General features: G+C 34.2%; 1 protein-coding gene across 3 annotated transcripts in view; it reads left to right on the forward strand.

Moving 5' to 3' along the window:
- The window catches only part of FSTL5 (follistatin like 5), a 269,497-nt gene that overhangs the window by 165,566 nt on the left and 78,921 nt on the right, over nt 1-25,010 (forward strand). For all 3 annotated transcript variants that reach the window (XM_041715855.2, XM_041715856.2, XM_072928440.1), the window contains exon 7: nt 18,272-18,438. In XM_041715855.2, the coding sequence (XP_041571789.2) occupies nt 18,272-18,438 (167 nt within the window). The remainder of the gene's footprint in view (nt 1-18,271; nt 18,439-25,010) is intronic.

Consider the following 25,010-nt stretch of genomic DNA (forward strand, 5'->3'; position numbering starts at 1 on the left):
TGATACTAAAACAGCTTTCATTTATTCTTGTTTCTGTGGTAAAGACTTCTGTGAGGAGCTGCTTCATAACTCTGGTCTGATTATTTCAGGGAACTATTGAATAACTGTTGCATGGACTCCTTCTTTTTATGCCAAAATATAGTAGTTCTGCTATGCTTTAGGATTTCTAACTACATTCACAGTTCAGCTAATTTAATGCTGAATTACTATTTTAGAATACTGGCTTCTCATTCTCCTGACAGAACTGGATGAGGAGATGGTTTCTACAAAATTTGGTTATTATAAAACTCAGGACAGGTCCAAAGATCTGAAATGTTTAGAAATTCTATTACCATTCTGGGAAAAAAGCCTTGAAATTTGAAAGTGAAACGAAGGTACATAATAAATAAAATTGGCAAATTATTACATTTATAAACTGAGAGCTTCATGCATAAAACTGTGAATTACCAGGGCTGTCAACTCTGCTCTTAAAGTTCCCATTTCATTATTGATTAGTTCCAGAAATACTTCATAGATTTAAGCATTTTAAATGTTTCATTTTAGGCAACAGCAAATTTGCAGCATTGGTGTTCATCATCTGTATTTGCAATAAACAAGTGCATTAAATTTGGATCTATACTAGTAAAATTACTTGAAAATATTTATGGTAACTCCTAGGATTTAGATAAAATTGTTTTACTTGAACTAGTCATGTGCAAATACAATAAGCATATAGAAATTGATTTTTTGCATAAACTCCTGTTTTTATTTAGACAATTTCAGCAACATATTCTACAATAAATAAGGTCAAAACCAATTATCACTCCTACTTCAGTGAATTACCACTTCCATGTTCTCTGGATAAGAAATCTGTGTTTAACACCCAATTTCATTTTCTGTAAAATTTCATTCCAAGAGAAAATCAGGAAACATTATAAGGAGTAATGGACTAGATGTCTTTTTGATTATGTGTTATTCCTAATGCACATTACTGACTGTTCTTACCCATATACCATTTTTCTTACGTTATTGCCATATAAATATTTTTGCAATATAAAGTAAAAGTGTAACTTATAACAAAAGTTTCTTCTGTGTCTATTTTTTGGATAATACAGTTTTAGGATTTTTTAACTTGTTCATCATTATGACTTTACTGCAAAAGGGTGGTTTAGATTTGCAGATGTTTTGAAATTCATTTTAACTATTAAATTGTTAATCTGAAAAACAGAATTAAGAAGCATTCTCTGATCACATTTACCTTAAGGTACTTTCAAACTTCTACAATGATAGAATTTCTGTATATGAAGCAAATTTTTTTTGCTTGCAGAGAGAAGGCATTGATAATAATTGTGGTATTATGTCCTTTGCTTCCCTATGATTTAATACATCCCATAGAAACATGGAACGGCACAAACTCATTGTGTTTTGGATGATGTATAGGTCAAGCACTAAATATTTTTGCTGCAAGTTAATTAAAAATAGCTGAGTTATCTTTAACTACTTTAGATTAAAAAGTTGCGTGCAACACATAATTTACATGATCTAATACAATTTACATGATCGGACTCTTCAGCAGGAAATGTGACTTTTTCTGACTAAACAAGACATTTTGGATATCTTTATACTCCACAGTAGACCCACTTTGACCATTTGACTAGTAAGTTTTTCTGAGGTCATGTGTTATTCAGTGAGACACCATTAATTTAAATTGATTTCTTTGGCAGCAACTAGAAAGTAGGTAAATGATGATAGCACTGGTAGCTAGAGTTGCCGAAGAGACAAATTACATGAGGAGGCAGTTTGATACAGTGATGGATAGAGGGAAAGAAATTTGCTAAACAAAAAGATGCAGAAGAGGCTAATAATTGACAACCACTCCCTCAGAACCTGAATGTGAAAGGCATGATCCTTGGTCATTTCTCTTGGCCGACACCAAATAACTGGGGAGTCCCCAGAGAAATAGTTAATGATGCTTGTAGAAAGACGAGAGGCTGTGGCAGCTCTTAGGCCTCCAGTTAGATCAATTTGGAGCTTCATATAATCTGGAGATTTAAATCCATGTAAGTTAGGCTTTTACTAGTTCTAGATGGTGGGATTTTTATTTATACTCCTTTTATTATAATTTATAATTAAAGTCTTTAAGGTATTAAAAGGAGTTTGTCTCTATTTGACTTTTTGTTACTGCATTATGAAATTTTAATTATCTTTGCTCATACGCCTTGGTGTTCTGTCTCATTTGATGAAGAGAATGGAGGGTGAATCATAAGTAAAGTGTAAAAATAGCTTTTTTCTGTTAAAGCTTCTGTGTCTTTTATTACTGGTGCTGAACAGTGTTTAGTGAACAACACAGATAATTACAATAAGAAAAAAGAGAAAACTAATGGTAAACAAATGTGTGGTTTTAAGTGGAAAAATTGCCTTTACTTTTGAGTCAAAGATCCTAACTAGTGCAATGCATCAGGCTAATAGTTTATTCAATTTCGATTAATTGATTAGCTGGACATGATTGCATATTCCTCATGTTCAGGATAAAGGAAGGATGCATTTGTAGAGATTCTGGGTAGTCTCAGGTGAAACTGGAATAAACTGAAGTTGTAATTTGAGCAAATGAAATGGTATCCAGATAAAGAAAATTATCATACTGAACCCTTGGACAGTTTAACCTTCCTTTGGCTCACTTCCCATGCCTCTCCTATGTCTTGCCACTACTACTGCTCCCTAGAGTTACAATGGGACATGAAGTCATTCTGGCAGAGTTTGTAAAACATGTAGCTGTTCCTTCAAAGCTCTTGATAAAGACTTGAGGAATACTGTTAAGAGCTTTCCAGAAATCCATCTGGGCTTCATGGACTGGATCACCTTTGCATTTTGCAACCCCAACCACTAGCATTAATAATTCAGATTTTTCACAGACTATTTCAGAACTGGGATTATTGAAGTACAGAACATGTCAGAGGGGAATTCTTGCAGGCATTTGGCCAAACTACTTTAATCACGTTCCAGTTGTGGTCTACCTGAATCCTTGTCTCCAAAGCTGATTTCTAGCCAGCTGAATCTCTGTATTTTTACATGGACCTAATCTGTCCCAACTATAAGACTTTTCATTTGTCTTGGTAGAATTTCACAGTTTTTCAGCCTGCTGCTGTTTATAAAATTGCCTCTAAAGGACAATCTTGTAGAAGTCTGCTTTATGATCCTCTGAATTTGGTGACAGCTGCGAGATTTCTGAGAATCCAGTTTTCTCTGTTAGCCAAATCACTAATGAAAACATTAAACAGTATTGAAACCACTTGTAGTAAACTGACCTTTAGTCTGTGAAATGCTGACCCTTTGAGCCTGAAGAGGGGTAAGATACTTGCAGTTCACTCATGCTATCCACACCTCCCTAAGTAGGGTTCCACAGTGCTCTAAGTGAGTGAATCAAAGCCTGGCTAGAGTAAATAATGTTCACTACTGTTGAGTTAATTGTTAATCATACTGCTCACCATTCATAGTAGAAACCAGTTTAGGCTTAAATTCGTGGGTACAGTCAGCTAAGTGTTCCCCTCATAATGCTGAATAAATACAGCTTTTTCATGTCTCTAGGAAGTCCTCTGATGTTAACCCCAGTCTGTCTTTACAGGCTGCAAATTCACTAACATTGTATTTTTAAAATTTCTTTACAACATTATAGTTCATTCTTTAGCAGTCTCTGTGTCTGAATTTGCAATCATCACAGGGTGGATAATTTAAACGGATTTATTCAGAGTTAAAAATTACCACGTACTTTCGTCATATAACACCATTCATGAATACTTATGTGTACCACTGTTTTAATGAAAAATATTATTTTCAACTTTATGGCATTCTTTTTTTATCATTTCCAGTTTCCAGTACTGGATGAACTTTGTTCTAGTGATGTGCTAAACATTTGCAATTCATCTTATAAAGAATCATAATTGGCTTTATTCCTCATTAGAATTCCTGTAAGGATTTAGAAAATGTAATGTATAATCCTCCCTTATGTTTATTGGTATTATAAACCTCTTGTGCATGCTCAAAACTGAAATGTCTTTGTTTGAAAGTAGTCAGTCATAATGGTTTATTATTCGCATCTTAAGGTTTTAAAGACATTTTAAAGAAACCACTACCAGTGGTTAAGTCAATGAATATAGCTGATAATAAAATGTCAGTGTGAGGTGTCTTTTGAAGTTGAATTTGTCCTGAAGGTGGGAGTGTTTGTTCCATTATTGGCTTTTTTCAACATTACCTTTTAACCCTATTATTGTTTACCTAGAACTATATTTACTACAATAAATTCAATTATATCTCATTCGTGTAGAACGTAAGGGCAAAGTTATGACAGAGACATTTGTGAAGGTTAAGAAAAGAGACTCTGTTGTCAGTAGTTTATGCTTGCTAATCAGGAGCTTTCATAACAGCTGGAGCTTTGTATGCTACTGAAAATTAAAAGCTGTTGAAAGTAATCAAAGTAGAAACTGAATATAGTCTCCTATTAAAGATTGTCTTTAATATCAGGTCTTTTGTTCATAAATTGTTTTGCTCATCCATCCCAGATTTAGATCAAAAGTAGGATTAAGGATAGACAAACTGATTTGTAGCAACTGAATTTTTGGCAGAATTGTGGTTTACATTTCACTGCTGATACGGCTTGTGGAGAATATCTGGTCTTTGTCTGCCAGATGAGTAACAAGAGACGTAGGTAAAATCTCTCTCTCAGAATGATGGGGGCTGAGAAAACGAATGCAAACGGTGATGTCCAGTGAAGTTGGGAAAAAAATGAAGGGACACGTACAAGCTGAGATGACCTTCTTAGTAGACAACAAACAGCTTGATGGGAGTTGTGTAGCAGTTGAAGCAAGCAACATATTTTGGTGCAAGCAGCCCAGGAAAGTGAGTAGAATCACCTTGAGGAAACCAAAGAAACTGACATTTGGACTGAGTGTAGAACTTGAAATCCACGTTAAAAAATATGTTACAGTTTGCAGGGGCAGAGTGTCTGTGGAAATCAAGATGATTGAAGTGTAATTTTTTTTATAAAAAACTTTCATTTTTTTTATTTAATAAAAATTCTAATTCAATTTTCTAATTTTTGTATAGAACTTCCAAGGGGCTTTTAACTTTCCTGGCCCTATTTCATCTTAGAAAATCCTGCCTTTATTTCATATGCATTTTATTATGAAGTTGTTCATGAGTAAACTTTCTATATGTTTGAGAAGATAGACAGATATCAGAACTTCATCCTTTACATTTGTGCTTATATGTTTTGATTAAATGTGTGGTTATCATAATTACTGCTATTATTTTCTTCTGACAGCAGTGGTTTAATCTCTATCAATAAAAAAAAAGTGTACATTTTTAAGATTTAAAACAAAATAATCAATATTATTTTAATAGATTTGAACAACTCAAGAGTTTTTAGTTTAGGAGTCATAAAGAAGTAATATCTGAGATTACATTTTTTTAGTTTGTTTTTTTTTTTCTTAAAAAAAAAAAAGTAGTCATTTTGGTAATTTGATTTGGGATTCTTTTCTTGGGGTTGGTTTCGTTTTCTTCTTTAACATGACCTTAGTGTAAAAGCATGATGACAGGACTTTATTTTCCTTCTTTTTAATTGAAAAATACTCCCTCCATTCCAAATTAAGGTATTCTTTAGATTAAAGCAGTGGAATTGTTTTCTTCAGCTAACAGGCCAGCTAATACTAATCTATATTCCTTTTCTTCCAGGATAGTTTACTCTCCTGACTCATCACGCTAGTCTCACCACCATAAACTGCCTCTGGCCTGGCAATTTTGTACTGATGGGTTCCGAAACAATATTATCACCATATGCTTGCCTGGTGTTTTCTTTCTTGCGCATTTCCTGTTGACCACCATCAGTTACAGGATACTTTTGTTCTGACCATATGGATTTATTTTTCTGATTAGGGTGGCTTTATTATAAAGCTGTGTTACTGCAATAGATCATGGGCTGTGCTTCTAGAGTTATGGATTCTGTTTGATGTTCCAAATTCAGACTACATTTGGAGCTTAGACTGCAAACTTTAATCTGTATGTTCTGTAAGTGTGTTTGTGTCCCAGCCTTGTGTGTATATCCCATTCCAACACACCCTCTTTTCTTTTGTCATTTGTCTGCAATCGTTCTTTGTGAAAAGAATGATTCTTTGTTATCAAGAAGCAGCATTTTTCTATATCAGGAATTTATCAGCAGACATTGAATAGGAATTTTTATATTTCAGATGTGTCTTCCCATTTCTGAAGGCTGATGTGATGGCTCAGCACCATAAATCCAGATTTTGAGGTTTTGTCAAGAAAAGAGTGATCTGGAGTTGGGGGAAGTGAGACTAAGTTTGATTTTCTAAAACTTTGTGAAAACTTTATTTTAAAATTTAAACCTGCATCTGCAATATGCATTGGCATGTTCTGTGAATGACTGAAAAGATAAACTGTGAAACTGTGCAGTCTTGGATGGGATGGTGGAAAAGCTCATATTTCAGCTAAGGAAGTGTTCCAGAGATGACAGGACTTGACACTGTAGACAGCTGAATGCTGTTCCAGGTCTTGCCAAAAAGCTATACAGGAAAATCTGAAAAGAGTGATCTAAGAGGTGGTTTCTAGAATCTTTGTTTTATAAAGGTTTAAAAGTCATGGTGACTCATGGTGACTGGGTCCATAGCAGATGATTTCTACAGGATATACATGGAGAGATGCAATGGCAAATATTGTTATTTTTTACACCTATGGAAAAATCTGAATAGTTTCTAGTATCAACTTATATTTGCTGAAGTTTATATTTGTGATCGATGTTTTGTAAACAGTTTTCTTATCTTGGAACAAAGTGAAAAGTCAGTAGCAATAGAAGACAATCTGGTTAATATATTTGTTGTTTAATTGTGTACGCTCCTATTCTGACAGCAAGCTATCATCTGGTAGCATGTTCTAAAGGGTGTATTACTGCCTAGATTAAAATTTAAATCTGAACAAAATATCTGAGATAAATTGTTGGGCAAAAAATAAAGTGCTTACTGTCATGTTCTCCCTGTTGTCTAAACTAGCATACTTACTAGAACACTGGAGCTCCCACCTTGCCATGCAGGAGGAGATGTGCATTCGGGAGCCGACACATCTTTCCCACAATTCAGGCAGGAAGTGGTAAGGGTGCATACCTGCAAACTCTAATGGGTTAGCACACCAAGTTGTGCTGCCAAGCTGCAAGGTAGGCATAGCTGTGAACCCTCCTTCCCCCCCTCACCCAGTGATGAAGCCAGGTCAGTTCCAGATGTGATAAAAGCTAGGTGATGCTTGCTGCAGTATCCGGAACTATTGCATAAGTAGTACACCTGAATGTATTCAAGAAGGGACTAGAAAAACTAACAGGATCAGTGGATGTAAATGGTAACATAGAGAAACAAAAGGGGAAGTAGGACTGGGGAGAAATAAAAGATGAGAATATGGAGATGAAATGAAGGGGTGGGGGGAGGGAAAGAAAAAAGCACAGACTATTCTAAATGCATCTGACATTCTGGGTAGCTTGAAAAGCAGCTAGAAGAAAAAGCAAAGCTTTATTAACAGGTTTTAAATGGAAGTAAATCAGAGAAGTTGTCAAAACACTGATTTTAGATATAACAATCTTGTGAGGTTGTGTACATATATAGGTGTTATTATTGATTTAGAGAAAAACACTGAGGTCATTGGCTGTCAACCTCCTGGTGTTCTTTCTATGAAGTGTCATTTTCATATGTTCTTTTTTTACCTCAAGAGAGATTTTTTTTTTTTTAACTATTACTGAAAAATAATCTTTTTGTCTTTTGAAAGGAACAGATGACATGAAAAGATAAGTATTTTTTAGACATTTCTGTGGGGAGAAGTATTGTGGTTTTAAGAGTTCTATCCACCGTGATGAGTTCCACTTTAGTTAGGCTATTTAGAAGCCTTGCTTAGGCATCTCACAGCTGCAAGTGTGACCCAAATTTGGAAATCTGTGGCTTGGTCTGGCCTCATTGCATTTCTTCCTCGCTATTCCGTGAAGTTTTTGTTGCCACTCATTACATATTCTGGTACATCAGAGGAACATTCTGTGTTCTTTTCAGCAGAATGATCTCTTTGTAGTACTTGTTTCTGTCTACATCATTCCAAAACTGAAATATAAGCTACTAAATTTATAAATAACCCAAAACTCAAATGAATAAATGCAATGGTATGAATAATTTTTTGAAACAAACTAAACCACGCAATGGTATGAATAATTTTTTGAAACAAACTAAACCACACTGATATTTAACTGAAGGAACATAAGTAAGAAAATAAGGAAAATAAAGACCTTTTCCTGAATATTTTCTCCCTTACTAACTAAATATAATCATAATTTGAAGACAGTGATATCTGTGCAATCACATACATGCCCATAATGCAAGATAAATGGCACACCCAGCTTAAGGTTTAAAATTAATGAATACATTTACAGTAACTGTAGAATGTCATCATATTATTCTTTACTTTTCTCCATCTGATCAGTCACTATAGTAGTCAGCAAATCCAGAAGAAAAATTGTTAAAATATATTTTAAAATACGTATTTTTTGGTGTAGATAATTTCTAGCGCCAAGAAATATGTTTCAGAGGAGTTGGTGAAATGCACAGAAACTGACAGCATGCACAGAAGTATCAAACTGAAGCTTTTCAGAAACTTGGTCATGTGTATAAGTTGGCGTTGATGTGATGTTATCAGCAAAACTAGAAAGGTGTTTTGGAAATGGTGCATTACATTCAGCAAAAATTAAAAATGCTCCCTCTCAAAAAGAAATGGGATAGGTCATTTTAGTAATGAAATTGAAAATTCTATTCAACCTAAGTAACTTCCAAAATTTTTTCAATTACTATGTTTTTAATATGCCTTATCTCACTCTCTTCTGCATTTTTCCTCTTTAGTACATCTTCAATACTTTTCTCACCACCGTTGCATAGACTTAGCACAGCAATTTTGAAAGATCTGAAGTTCAGCTTTGTGCATCTAAAAATACTAACTTCAGAAAATTACGCACTGAAATGCCCCAAAAAGTGCTGAGACTAAATTGAACATCCCATCCATGTTGGATCAATACCTGATATGCTTTCTGCTGTTATTGTTTTAAAGAACTGACACAGTCCAATTCTGCAATGGTTGTTAATAAAAATACACTAGCAAAGCAAGAATTATTTTTCTATTTTAAAAGAAAATATCTGAAACTCAAACACACGCAGTATTTTTTAGCGACAATGTCAGTGTTGTTTTGGAGAGTCATTCTCCATATTCTGAACAAAACCACATTTTCTCTGTTGAATTTACAAGAGACATAATGTAAAGTGTTAAGTGTTTAACACTAAATGAGAAAATGTGTTGAAAGTCTGTGAGGTTTTTTAGGTTCTAAAATTTCTCATTAGAAGTGTACTTGCTAATACTGCTCTTTGATCCACTAGATTTTTGTTTCTGTTTTAGTTTTGCATAGGTCATTTTTAGTATATGCTCTCCTCTTACCTTAAAATTTAAAAAAAGGCATTTTTTCATAGACTTTTAAAAAGTAACTATTTCTGCAAGAACAACTGTGTTTAAGCAAATGTGTTTAAAAACATTGAAATGCTATGGATGCACAGTCATTATGTATGCGTGCCCACAGAAATGATCATTGCTGTGGGTATGATATCACATATCAGGACAGGTATGATTGGAACAGGTAATTTGGCATATTGTCTTCAACAGTAATGTATGGGGGTTTTTTTGAGAGAACTTATCAAATTTTCTGGACTATTGTGGTTTCTGCTACTTTGGAAATATTTTTATGTATAAGTGTTTAAACTGTATCTTGCTAATCTTGAGTGTAGCCTTTAAAATTGAATCTAAGTCTAAAAATGAGAACGGGTTAACCAAAAATTATTATTTCATTTACTTGGAAATTCTTTTCTAAACATAATCTATAATTGACTTTTGCAGCAACTTTATAGGCTAGAAATATATTGTTGTCTAATTTGGAATATTGAACCTATAAAAGTTGCAAGTTTATATACACATAAACCTAGGATACCACATCTGACTACTTTCAGATTAGCAATTCCAGTAACACACATCAAATCAAATTTTAACTCATCACAATAACTTGAAATTTCCCTTAGGATTCACTGAATGGTGCATGAAATCAGTTACAGAACATACTGAGAGGATATGTTAAGGTTGGGCAGGCCGTTTCAGTCCACTGAGATGATAGTAGAGACAGGAGGGAGAGAGACTTAATATTTGCCACTTCATTTACTGTCTCTTCAAGAGACTTAAACACATAAAAGCTGGAATTCCATTCTTTTTCATGAGAAGAAGTAGTCTATCAATCAAGATATGCAAAGTTTGGATTGTTTTGCTTATGCCCAATAAATGGCATGTGAGAAACATGCTGTCGACATTACAGGAGTAGATTGCTGATTTCCCTTGCAGTGGAAGACATCGAATCTGTACAGTTCAGGAGTTGACTTTCTTGGTCTGGTTTTCCCCTTAGGCTTCCAAAGTTCCCATAACAATTGAATTCAACTTAACAGGGTTCTCAAAACAACGTAGTCTGTCAGGTAGACCCTTTATTTGCACTGTTGTAAATATCCTTAACAAATGCAGTAGTGATACTTCAAAACATGCTCAGTGTTCATCTAATACAGATACAAGAATATAAGGCAAGAACTAATACATATGGATTTTGTGCACATTTGTGTAAAACACAGGGTCTTGAGGAGGAAGTCAATGGATATAAATTAAACTACTTAAAAGTAAGAATTAAATTTAAACCACATGTATAATGAGTTTAGAAATTTTGTTTTACTTTAATCAGTTTATGAATTCGATATTTTTAAAAAAGTTAAAATGTATAATGTATGAGCAAAGATATTCAGAAGAAATACTATTTAAATCAATTAAAATATCAGAGGGGTAAAATTATTTTCAAGAGGTAATACACACTGATTATTAATTCAGCTGCATTTCAGTTGATTTACTTGCTTCATTAAAAATGTTAAATTACCTTAAATTACCTTCACTTAATTTACTAAATGAACTAACAGTTAAAGCTTTCTTTCCACAGAGAAAATTTAGAAATCCCATTTCCTGGGTGATTTCCATGTAGAATTAAGAAATATGCCTTATAACTATAAAAACAACTGTATTGGTCCCAGGTCCAGCCAGTCCAATGCTTTCTTTGAGCCATGAACTTTATTTGATGTTTAGAGAAGTGGAAAAATAATATCATTATAATTTCTCCCAAGTGTTTGTGTAATCTGCACATGTAATCTTCTGGAATCTATAATAACCTTTGGAAAAGTTGGGGGTTTTTTTAGATATATCACTTCAAACTAATGTCCTTCATTTTGAACCTGCCTTTCACTTATTTTGATGACTTTCCAGTGTTAAAAAAGACAATAAGCCATCATGGAAATGCTTTTCCAGTATTCCCACGACATCCATGATTTTGCAGTCAAAGTTCTCTGCAACATTATGTTTTTTTTTAATAAAAATTCAAGCCTTTGTGATTTTTTTAATATATATTTAAACTGCTCAATGCCTTGATCACTCTTTTCTTTCCTTACCTTTTACCTACCATGCAGAGCTGCATATGTTATGCATGTTTACAAATGATGGAGCAAGATTATTTTGGGTTTTGTTTGCTTTTAGTTGCTTTCCAAAGAATTCCTAGTCATTGATTTGAATTTTTCTCTGCTGGAGGGGACAGAGTTGATAAAGATGCTTGTCATCACTTCACTGTTTCTCTCCTGACAAATGAACTTGCAGCCCATTAATCCAAGTCTTTCAGCTACTTCTTACAGTCACAGTCTACAGTCATTCTTCTTCTTCAAAGAACCATTAAATAACAGACTTTGCTTCAATGGTAAGCACTAAATACACACATCTATAAACTTCTCAGAAATATAATAAGCTAGAATTTATTTAGTAATTTTCTTAATTTCAATCTATTCTTTAAGAATTTAATTTAAAGATACTTGCTTCTCTAGTTATTTTTGGTCCTAAAAAATAGAATATGAAAGCTGTTTCAGTAATAAAAGAATTTGATTCACTGAAACAGGAGGTTAACTGGTATGGTCTACTTTATCCTTTATGCTTTTAAAACAGGAAGCACTCAATGTTTCTAGATATTGAATAAAATATACTCTCTTCTTGTGAGAGGAAGCAGAAATCTTGTGGTTCACATTTGTCTTTCACAGAAGCTTCAAGTTCTTCAATAAAGTACATGTTTCCTAGGATGCCATACCAATCCCCGTCTATTAATTTCATTGTCTAGTACTATAAATAAATGCAGAAATGATTGTGTTTCCTTTCCTGTTTTCTGATTATTTTTTTCATGGAACTGGTTTCTACAGGACTTCCGAAAAACAGGAGCTATTGCAATATTATATTTTCAACAAAAAAATGTTTTTCAAGTCTCTTGTCAGTGAAGAAAAAAGACAAATAAGTGATAATTATAACATTAAGAGCTTTCAGCTTTTTGTAACAACAATTGCCTGAATTTCAATCCAAGCTCTGCAACTAAAACATTAAGGCGTCATTTATGCTTTTTTGTTTGGTTGTTTTTTTGATTTTTTGTTGTTGTTTTGTTTTTAGGGTGGTTTTTTTTGCATGTTTGTGTTTGCTCTTTTTAATGGATTTTGGGAACAGAAAGATTTACTTGCTGGCATAAGATCTTAGAGAGCAGGCACCCATGAACCATGTGTTACTTTTCATACTGAAACATTTTCTAAGTATGTGAATAATATGTTTACAAGTTCAAAGCAGAATATACAGCAGATAATGACAACATTAGTCATGCTAATGGTGATGTGTGCTGATTTTAAAATTGCTGTAAAAGAGCAGCAGAATGACACTGATGAAAATCTTTTGTTACGTCATTATAAGGAAAGTGGGATCAATGCCAGAAGACTAAAAAGCACATTACCTAGCTGCATTTCAGCTAATTCAAGCAACTAAGTAATGTTATACATTCAGTATAGAGCTCACTGTAGTTCATAGATAAAAGGCTTTTTGCTTGCTTTAAAGGTTGTTTTATTCTAATTTGGTTTGAAATAGGCAAACAATATAAATACAGTCTTGATATGGTCTTAATTTTAAATAGTGGGTACCATTTGGCATAATGTTCATTAGTTGAGACTTGGAAGAGTTTTGTGGCTGCTTTGAATAAATACACAGAACTTATGGAAGCAAAAGAGAAGGTTCAAATTGCACATTTGTTAATGGTATTAAATTAACCAAGGCAGTCTACAGTTGAGTAAGACCTTCCTCTTTTCCTCTTTTTAACAACATAATCTATTATAAAGTGATACAGAGACTACAAATGTAACATCTTCTCATACATTTTAGCTATTAAAACCTTTTATTCAGAGTGATATTGTGGCTTTTATTTACTCATCCTAAGAGACAGTAAAGAACTATTTAGCCTAAATAAATTTCATATACTTCACTGTTTTTCTTCCTAGTAGCCTGACTTGGTATTCGAAGACCACAAATGGCTTTTATGATTGTGTACAGTTCCCTACAGGCCATTTGGGCCATCAAAGGAGTTGGAGATTGGATTTTTCATTTATAGGGAAAGAACTGAAAGAAATAACCCTGCTTTTACTATTTTTCGTTTATCTTCTTCAGAAAACTCAAATCCAAGCAAAACAACTCTTTCCCTAAATGTGCTAAATTTAGACCATCAAACTCTTCCGTGTTATGCACACCAACCCAATGTCCTTAGGCTTAAGTAATGAGAATTGTTGGTCAAAGCACTGTACAGCTGTCACTATCTATTTTTTTTCCTAACAGAGCCCTACTGCCCACTCTGTTTAAAAGTTCAATAATATAATTTCAACTGTTGTCTTACACATAGTTGATCATAATTTGCAGTATTTCTTGATTCATTTGGAGTGATGTAATTTTGCATTTGATTTCAGTAAGTTCTGAAGATATTTTTGAAAGCTATCAGAAATGTATTTATATTAGAAAGTAATTAGACAATTATAATAGACAAATATAATTTTATCTAATTTTAACAAAAGGACAGACAAAAGTAGATTTATAGCATAGATTCTAGATAAAGAGAAGCAATGAGAAAAAAAAAATGTTTTCATAATTTTCAGTAAAGCACTTGGGATGTTTGCATATTAGAATCTTTTTAGTCAGGTAAAATCATGGGAGTTAGTAGTGGTAAAATGAATAAGGATCTGGATGAAGGGGAGATGATATGCGTTCAGTGAAATGGGAAAATATCAGTTTGAGAAGGAGTTATTATTGAAGCTCTCCAGAAACCACCTGGGAAGCAACTTTCTTAAAGATTAGAACCTTAAAGCCTGGCACAATAAAAGTGATATGAAAATTAATGTTACAAAGTACAAATTCTTATACACGGTTAAGAGTAAGAAATTATGCTTGAAGCTGAGAAGTAATCTACTGGAAAGAGCAGAGTCAAAAAAAGTTGTGTGGACCTGACATTTACAGGGCAACTGTAAGGAACCAGATGTGAAAATAGCAATTGCATTGTACAGATGTATTGACCGAAGTTGTACAGCAAAAGATATGGATGAGTTGATAATTTCCACTTCATTAATCCTAAATATTGTGTAAAGTTTTCTTTCATGTGTTTTAAAGAAGGATAAATTCAAGCTGGATCAAATACAGTGATAACTTCAGTAACAAAAACAAGGTGGGAGGAGCCAGAAGAACTTGGCTCAAGGCCGTAAAGGAGGATGAAGGGTAGGAGAGTTGGCAGAATGGCTTCAGCAGCCAAGGATCGTATCAAATGCCTTCAACCTTCTCTCAACCAGTGCAGGAATGGCTCATATTTAAATTAGTAGTTTTGATTTGGTTTGTTTGTTTGGGTTGGTTGATTAGTTAGTTGGTTTTGGTTTTCCTTTGTTGTTTAAAATCTTTGATATTTTTGAGCCTTTTCAGTAAGTTTTCCTTTTTCCTGGTCAGTGTTAAAGTTCTAAAATGTCTTCCCAATAGTTAATATTTATTCTGCTTTCACTCCTTTTGTCCTATTTTATAATAGCTTTATTTTCTTTCCAACCAGATATTTTTACACAGTTGTCTGTTGTTTTTGTCTCCTAACTATACTTCTAGATTTTATTTAAATGTTTGGATTATTTTGATGTGGGTTTTTTGTTTGCATTTCTCCCCTTTATCTGAAAGAGTGTATCCAGTAAGTTTTATAATTAAGAACCAGGGATGCGTGTCAGATTGATATTGCATCTGGAGGAGTTACAAACAAACTCATTAATATGGTACATCATAGTAGAGGATCTGTGTTTCTAAAAATAGCAAGCTATAAAAAGTAGTTTCTACTGGCTACTTATATTACTGCTCTGTAACCAGCAATACCCACATTTACTTTTTTGTGTGGTGATGGTGTCAGTAAGCAGAATTCATTTCGCTTCCAATCTTTCTAAACCTTTACTCTGCCTTTTCATTTAATGTTAAATAAACAAAATGTGTGTGACTAAACTTTCAACAGTTATTATTGACCTGCAAAGGCAACATGGAGGGAAAGCTAGAAGTCATCCTAGTCAGGAGGGTCTTTTAGTGACACAATTTCAGTACCTGTGCATTTGCTCTCAGAACCATATTTATTTCTTTCAAGGAGGAGAGCTGGTAAATGCATCATTTACTTCCTGGGCCAATGTTTTATATTTCCAAAGGAATGTCACAGTGCCTGAACTCTTAGGCAAGTGATGCCCTGTGCACCTGACAGCTTTTTGCTCACACCACACCCCTTCCACCCCCAGCGGTGTTTACCTCTTTCACTGTGGCTGCAGACAGGAATTTTCAGGGAGTTACCTGCCAAAGATTCTGCAGCAAGTGCTGCCCTCTAAGCTTGGGACTTTTTGGATTGGGTGGTAACTTTTTTTCCACCCCCAGTAATGAGGAAATATGTGCAATAATTTTCTGTCAAGAAAATAAGAAAAGATATAATGTAACTTATATGCCTTTTTTTCCTATTAACTAATAATATGAATATATGTAATTGTATAGCTTTATGAAAGTTTTTACATAAATTTTCACTATTTTACAGGAAAGCAGTGATTCTAGTGCATTTATTAAAATATTTTTTTTCATATCTTTTAAAAAATATCTAGTATCAGTGCATTGACTAGTTCCAGGTACTGCAACTGTTTCTTAATTTTTTTAAATTCTGCATTTGGCCCTTTTGTTACAATAGTCATGAAATAAAAATTCTAAATAGCTTATCAATATATTATATTGAAGACGTAGAATGTTTTCAGAAATTCTTTGTGAGTTTTCTCTGGCAAAATTACTGTTGTCATCCTATGTTATTACTATTGGTTTTGTTCCTATTATTATCATTATCTTAATTATTATTTATTATAAGTTTATTGTTATTTTTAAAACCAAGACAGTTTGAAAATGTTAAAAAACATTTGAACTCTTGGTGTCAGCCAAATTACAGCCTCTCAGTTTTGATTTCAGAATATCATCCTTGCTCATGTAGGAAATCTTAAGCTTTATATTTGACAGGTGCTCTCTTTTGTGGTGTCATCTTCTAAAAATTATATACATCTGCAACAGCGACTGTGCTTGTTTATGTAGGCATTCATAGTAATACTGAAGTTAACTGAAAAAGGACTTTTAAATATTGTAGAATTTAAATTGCCTGTGTCAGTTTATCATGTGAGGGTTAGCAGCTAGCATAGACAGCCCTATAACACCAGCTGATTTCATGCCTTTCCTAGATTGAATAGTGACTTTAAAATATACAGATAATATAAATTTGTAAATGCAATATCAGAATACTTACCTCACTTTTGAGATCTTTGCATAGTGACCTGAATAAAGAAGCAAAATATGTGCACTATTAGCTGGCTACCAGAAGTTCTGAATCATTCAGGAGCCATGCAGCTGTTTCACTGTCTGAAAGATAGTGTCACTGAAGAAACATCTCCTGTAACATAAAAAATGAAGTGCTTATGAGGATGCAGTATATTTTAAAAAGTATAGTAGACAGCAGAAGAATAAATTTAATTTAATTGGTACATTTCATTTTCCTTAGTGTAAGGCATTGTGTCAGGTAATGCATCTAGTTAAGAAAGGTCAGTCTCATTTGGGCATGTCTGGTGGGTACTGTCACTCATGTTTTGAGTCATAGAGTACATTCCTTTTGAACTAAGAAAGAATCGGGGGGCCTCTCTTTAGAATAAAGTATAAAATTATATTTTTAAATCACATTTTTAAAGAATATAATTATTGAACAGCTAAGCTTACTTTCATGCTTTTCTAATGCTTGCACTTGTAGGCAGGGGGTTGGAAGGAGGGCGGGGGGAAGTGTCAGTTACAAAGTATTGCTTGTATGAGGCTGAAATGAACCTATAGAAGATCTTAGCTTCCTTACAAGTTCCTTCTTTCCTATAATGAAAGACTTAATGTCTCTTATATGAAATTATTTTCATAATTAAAAGACAATAGACCCATGCTGTCATTTGTAGTTGAAGAAGGAAAGATGAAAACCAGAGATTTTTCATTCTTTAGCAGCTGAGCGGAAAAAAATTTATTTGGATTATCTTCAGTTTCTATGTAGTTCTTTTATCCAATATGAGAAAATCCTTAAAGTATAGAATTTTAGTAGGTTATGTTTAGTCAGGCTCACCACAGGTGAAAAGCTAACTCTCAGCTGATCAGCCTGTAACTTAAGCCAATTACACAAGAGGGAAGAGTGGGCAGCGTTTCATCAGTTTGATATGTATCACTCCTTTTTTATGCAACTGTCCAAATGAGTTCTGGGACATAGAAGTTAAATGGCCTTCTGTTAAAATTGGAGCTACTTAGTAAATAGATGAACAGAGAAAGTTTAAAGGTCTGGATTCCTATCACATATGTCTGAATTTTTTAAAGATTTTTTTAAACATTGACTAATGAGGAATAGCTAGTTAGCCTGAAAATATAGAATAAATGTTCTGACTAGTCCACTCTGCCTGCCTTAACTGTCAGATCACTTCCAGTGTCTGACTTTGGGTATGCAGTCGTGTATTACAGTCCTACCTCTGGAATTCACTTTCATGTTAAATGCTGCCTCTTACAGGCTGATACTTGTCAGTCAATTTAATTGAAATGTCATGCTGACCTTTATATGAAATATGCTGAACTTGCTGGGGTTTTTGGAAGCTCTTTTTACTTTTGTTCCAGTTAAAGTTGTTAAATTACCAGTATACAAAAAGTTCATGCTAATTAAGTTCATGAAACTGCCTGCTCCTTGATCTTACAAACAATACATTTTTTGCAGATGTAGTTCAGCTGAATCTGCCTGAAGATCAAAAAATAAGCACCACTGCAGCAACAGTGGGACAGAGTGCTGTCTTAAGTTGTGGCATCCAGGGAACCCTGAGACCTCCCATCATCTGGAAGAGGAACAATGTCATTCTGAACAGCTTAGATTTGGAAGATATCAGTGTAAGTAACAGAAAGTTCTATTTAACAGATTTTTATTAAAACCTCTCATAAATAATAGAAAAGTGATGCATAACAAGCTACATACTCCTTTTTAAAGAAAAGACATGGAAATGATATGCCACAAATTATGCCTGTTTTTATTTGCTGTGTATTTGAACCCCTGTTAAATATAGAGAAAATATGTTTCACAGACCAATCATTTAAAAAATAAATATAGCTGTAAAAGAACATGAGGGCTAAATTGCAGCTCAAAATACAGTCAAAATTATACATTCAGGATTATATAGTCTTCACATATTTAGAAGAAAAGAGAAATCTGTGACATGAACATTTTCATGTACAAACAGATCATAATAATAGTTTTCTTTTATAATAGTTCAATAGAAGTCTATTTTTTCCCCAAATAAGTATTTCATAATACAATTAGTTGTTTTGCCCATTCCTCCAAATATTCAGCAGTGTATATGGTACCTCTCAAAGAATGAAAAACAAAATATTAGCATAATTTGTAAATCTTTTTTTTTCAGGAAGGCAAGCGTTTGCCACCTAACATTGCCATGACCTAAAAATACAGAGGAAAGTAGAAAACGAGTATTAGCATTGCGTCCTACAGCAAACCTAAAAATAGGCTTTCATCTGAATTTTGTATGCTTCTGGGTATGCTCTCTTTGTTTTGGCCATTTTGCATTAGCAAAGTTCTAAATGTGGACAAATTGTTACACTGGGAGTTGTGCTGTCTAACCCAAGTCAGTCTGAAATCACCTGAAATGTTATGTGTGTGAAATATTGCTACAATCAAATATCTAATTTCTCAGTTTTTAGTTATTTTTTAATTAATGTTTTATTTTTAAGGTGGAAATTGTTCCCATACATTTTCTCTCTGTCTGGTTTTGTTAGTTCTGGTGGTAAGCTGAGCTTCTTCAGAGTGGTGGTTTGTAAAATAATGGACAATTTCAAAGCTCAAAAGCTCATCTTGCTTTGAGTGATGGTTTTAAGACATAGGATAAACCCAACAAAATCTGAAAAGCTCTCTGTTAAATAAGAATTGCTTTTATTAGTTTGATATTAATCACATTACTTACATTGAAAAGTGTCTTGCCCATGTCTGCAAGATCCTGTCTGCAGTATTTGTTACCTTTCTGAAAATATTCCTGATGTTCAAAACCATTATTTGGAGTTCTTACTGGTCAATTCTAAGTGTAATAGCTGGCATGAGCTGTTGATAGAAAAAGGAACATGCATCTGTACTCACAGAAATAAAAGGGAAATGATGAATGGAAATGAAGCTAAGAGCTCAGCTTCAGACTCAAAGGCTAAGTTGGCTTTTTTGCAGACATGAAAAGAGCAAGTGATTTCTAAGTATTTCTAAGTATTTGAGTATGAAAAAAGCCAAACAAAACCAAAACACAAAAACCAAAAAAAAAACCACCAGAGAAAGTTCTTGCCCTGGGTGCACGTGCCCAGGAATTGGAAGTAGCAGTCACAGGTGTGACCTCTCAGGGAAAAGGACAGGGGATGTCATGTGTTGTATGCAGCCCTTCCTAAGGGACCATCGACAGGGCAGCAGCTCAGACACACCCACGGCACCTCCAAAAGAAAATTTATAAAAAGGGAATAAAAAAATAGAGAGAGAGATTAGAGAAAAAAAAAAAAACAGCAAGAAACAGAAGACGTATGTCTAAAGCTGGAAGAGCAGAAGGTACTCCTTGGTGAAGCAGATATGCAAAACACCTACATTGGAGCAGGTTTATCTTGAAGGACTTGACCAATTGCTTGACAAATCTGGTGACTTTCTATGATCCAGTTATGGCTGTGGTTGACAAGGCAGGACCAGCAGATGTCACCTGTCTAGACCTCTGCAAGGCCTTCTATATGGTTCCATGCAACATCCTTCTGGATGGATGGATGGGATGGGTAGATGGATGGAGCCAGAGGTTGTGGTCAACAACTCTATCATTGTGTCTAAATGGAGGTCAGTGATAAGAGGTGTCCCTCAGGGGTCTGTCTTCAGCCTAGTGCTCTTCAACATCTCTGTCAGTGACACAGACAGTGGGATCGAGGGCATCCTCAGCAAGGTGACATGAAACTGAGTGGCGCAGTTGACACATCTGAAAGCTGGAATGCCACCCAGGGGGACCTGGATAAATCTGAGAAGTGGATCCACAGGAGCCTCACTGTACATAAGCAAAAATTAAGTTATAGTTTAGTCCCTTAACAGTTTAGTTAGAATTCAAATACAGAAAGAGAAGGTCAGATTCAATATCCATGGAGTGAGGCACTAAAATTAATAGAGCTCAAATATATATATATGTGGGATATTAATCTCTCTTTCCAGATAAAGTAAAATAGGGGGGAAGAAAGAATTAATGGTGTCTGGATAAAAAGAAGAAACAAAAGAATAGAGAGAAAGACATTGAGTTAGATTCGTCCCCAGACCTTCTTTTCTTCGAAATTTATTTTACTTGTCACTGTTGTCACAGATTTGATTTGTGTCTCTTTATTTCTAGATTCTATACTCCTTTTATAATATAAGATGTCCCTAGAAGCAGTGTAATCTAAGTTTTACTATGGCTACGTTATAAACTATAATGATGTTTGTCTAACTCTGGGAATTCTTAATTTACTCAGTTGTACGAGAACCACATCTGAGCATCTCAAGACTAATAATGTTGTGTAAAGAGCAGTACATTTTCTGAAAATGACAAGGCAAACACTGACCTGGGAAGATAGATAGTTAGGGTTTTGGGGTTTTTTCAGTAAAAGGGATCAAATTCAACATAACTGGAAGTCAACACATATATAGGAAATCAGTCAGACTAAGCAGTAGTGACAGTGTGATTTTGTAAATCATAGGAAGTGCTCATACATAGAAATTAAGCTTTTGCACTATCCAGTCTGGGTATGAATTAAGCTATTTGCTTTGAAGAGGGACAAACACAGAACAAGATAATGTCCAGTATTTTTTCAAATGGAAAAATACAACAAAAAAGAAAGGACTCCAGGTCTAAACTTGATAGGTTCTTTTGGAGGGTTTCTTTGTGTTTGTTTATTCGGGGTTTTTTTAATATTCTACTCCTCTACTAAAGTATACAAGATATATCTCTAACGCTGTGAACTGTGGAGTAGCTAAAAAGGAGTCTTGGTCATAACTAGTGTCTTGCATATTGTAAGATATTTTAAAGAAATACTGTTTGACTTTCAAAGGATGATAATAGAAATTTGTATTTAAATAGTATATTTAAAAATGTTCTATGAAGTGTGTGTTAATAACATTACTGATAATATCTATTTGATAATTTTAGAAGTCCTTAGTACTCCTCAACTCCTCTTATGATACTTATAACTACTTTTTGTAGAAGTACTGCATCTTGCTACTAATCCTTCTCTTAGTGAAACTGATGGGAGGCAGGGATAATTAGCACCCATCAGAGTGAAATTATGAAAAATTATATGCCTATGCATATTTTACTTAAATTGTAATATAATTGTGCTGTGACTCACTACAAAACTGATATCACAGGGCATTTTGATGATATTTCAGTACACATATGGAAAGGCTTTTTTTCCTTGCTGTTATCCTGCATCTTAAATTTAATATTTGGCTTTACATGTTCCTCTTTTTGTTATCTAACCTACTATTCGTTAGAGATAATAATTCCTAATTATGAAAAATAGCAGATGTATTTCCCAAATGCAATACATATTACTTTTGTAGTATTAATTCACTTTTTTAAGTGTTTGTAACATTTTTTACTTTATTGTTTTTCTGATACTTTATTCCAGCTTTGCCTTCAGGTTCTTTCCAATACATGTGAGCAATCATACTTTTCTTATAAGATCTTGGCCTTTTTTCTTACATTTATTGAAGATCTACTGGGATGGTTTGTCCACCTGCAAAGTTTAACAGTAACTTTTCAAAATAGTGTAGCTCAACTTTTTCCTTTTGGTAAAACATCATTGTATCTCTCTTTAGGCTGCCTTTATGGAAAGCATGTAATATTTCCATTTTGGGGTTTTTAAGTTTTATATAGGTTTACCTTTTTCTCAAAACTTCTGATTTGTTTATCTTGTTAAAATTAATTTACACATTAAAGTTGACCCTTTTTTGGTGTCAGTTGGCATTTTCTTCTTGACATTTATGCCCTTCAACCAACAAGAAAACACAAAATACTGTAATGGAGAATATCAATAAAAACTGACATTCTCTAAAGGACACAATATCTTCCATTCTGTAGAGTTGTTATCAGAAAATTATGACAGAAAGGTTTTCAGATTGTCCAAAACACTAAACACCTTTCCTAGAAAGGACTCTAGATATCTGACCTCTTCTTTTTCTTCCAGCTTCTCATTCTGTGTTTCCCCTTTTATTATTCTTAAGAAAAATCTCAGGAGAAACTCATGAATTATTCCTTTCCACATTGTTTTCTCCCATGAGATAGTATGGGCCTACATACAAGCTTCTCTTTATGCACTGTTGAATTGTTCTTAATACAGCACAGTTATGACTTTAATACAATGTTAGAAATATGAATGCCCAGTCTAAGAAAAATGTGTGTGTGCGTGCATGTGTTTTTCTAATTCTGAGAGAATCCCAGGTGAACCGTAAATTTCAGGGAAATATTCTTCAATCTTTTGCTCAGATCACATTAAAGAACTCTTAAAAGTGAAAAAAAAAAAAAAAAAAAAAAAAAAATTAGGCTATAAAATAGAGGACTTAAATTTAAAGAATTTAAATTTATTATATATAAAATATATATATATAAAATATATATAAATAAATATATATATATATATATATATATATAAAATTAATAGTCAAAACCAAATAGTGTCCTGGTTCTGGCTGGTCATGTTAAATTTTTGCAGTAGCCAGGAGGGAGCATGTCTAGGATCCAGACAGTATTCTACCACCTCACATCGTTTTTTGAGAATGGGGGAAGTTCTCCCTTCCATATGGAGTAGCATGGCAAAGGGAGCAGTCAGCTGTTTTGGGGGTTTCTGTGGAGGCAGGTGAGCAATCATGCGTGAGTAGTTCACTTCTTTTCTTCTTGCATAATCAAGAATAAATCATTAGTATTGTTGCTGTTACTGTTTGTTGTCTTATTTCATTGCTGTTTCCAGTAGATTATTCTCACCTCAACCCATGATCTTTCCCTCTTGTTCCTCCAATTCTCCTCTCCAGCCTGCCATATGTCAAGGGGTGGGGTGATCTAACTCAACATGGTTTGGCAAGTCTCAACAGGAACATTACATTAGGGAATACCATTCCTAAACCTTGAAAAAAAGATGTTCAAAGTTCACATACATTTCTTTATTCTCAAATATCCTAAAAGAGAGAATGCCTGCTTTCAGTCAATGCACTGACTTTGTGATTTGCTGCAGCAAGCTCTGCGTGCTCTTGTTTTATTCCTGAGGAGGGTTTCCCTCCTCCCTGAAGTGTTGCCATGGGCCATCTTGTGCGAGGGAAAGTGTAGAGGCCCTATGACATGAAGGGAGCCGCAGAACCTACTTCCCTTCGGAAATGATGCTCCTAACCTCATCATTTTTGGATGTAAGCCATAGTCCAGCAATGAACAAATACAATGCCATAGGCAAAAAGCTGGCAGTCTTGTTCAATACACAATCTGGATCCTGGTCAGTTTATTTTGAGCTTTAATTAGTAAATTACAGTGCAGCAATTTTGGTGTGTGATCTTCTATGTGGTATTTTGTGTGTTAAAACCATGACATATATATATGAAGTTGCATATATATAACTTGATTGCATATGAGGTTCATTTTAAAAGCCTAGTTGCAGGTTTTCCTTGTACATTATGCTTATGACACCTCTTAAATACATTACATCTCTCAGATATTTTCTATTAATTTTTCTGATAAGGTGGTTGGATTTGATTAACAGTGACTCATCAAAGTCAGCATGTTTCTATTTTTATCTATATTGAATTACCCTTTATCTGTTACACAGTTTTTCTTTTAAGTAGGATGCATTATTATATTTTCTTTTGTATTTCATGAGTTGAATGCCAGTTTTGTTTTGTTCTTTTCTACTTCACTTGTTATGATCTGATTGTTGAGAGATGCCTCTGCCTGAATTAAGTTGAAAATGAGACCATATGTCAAAATCAGTAGTATGGATTTCATTTAGCAGTAAATGTGAGGTACAGAGATAGAAATAGGAAAGAGCAGGGAGGAAGTGAAGGAGGGAGAGATCAATAAGAAAATAACCACACACTGTGCATCCAAAGGCCTCCCATTGGTCCTTCTTCACCCTGTTCTTTTCAGTATTGGGGGTCCCAGAGTCATTCTGGAGGTGACACTTTTATGTAGCCCAATTTGTGGGTATCCATGGGTGTTCACATATGTTCCCATTACTGAGGGTGGTATATATAAAGCAGCTGTTTCGTTTCCCACAATTTGCCATAGTGGGAATTTTTGTCTGGATGCATTAACCAGTACGTGTTAACCAAACTTCAGCTCCTCTAGTCCTGGAATAAGCCCCTTCCTGTTGCAAATTCCTGTCTTCTCTGGTTATCTCAAGTTCATGCTGCTGTGGCCTTCACAATATTTGAGGCA

The sequence above is a fragment of the Taeniopygia guttata genome, chromosome 4 (assembly GCF_048771995.1).
Source record: "Taeniopygia guttata chromosome 4, bTaeGut7.mat, whole genome shotgun sequence".
In the NCBI taxonomy this organism is placed as follows: domain Eukaryota; kingdom Metazoa; phylum Chordata; class Aves; order Passeriformes; family Estrildidae; genus Taeniopygia; species Taeniopygia guttata.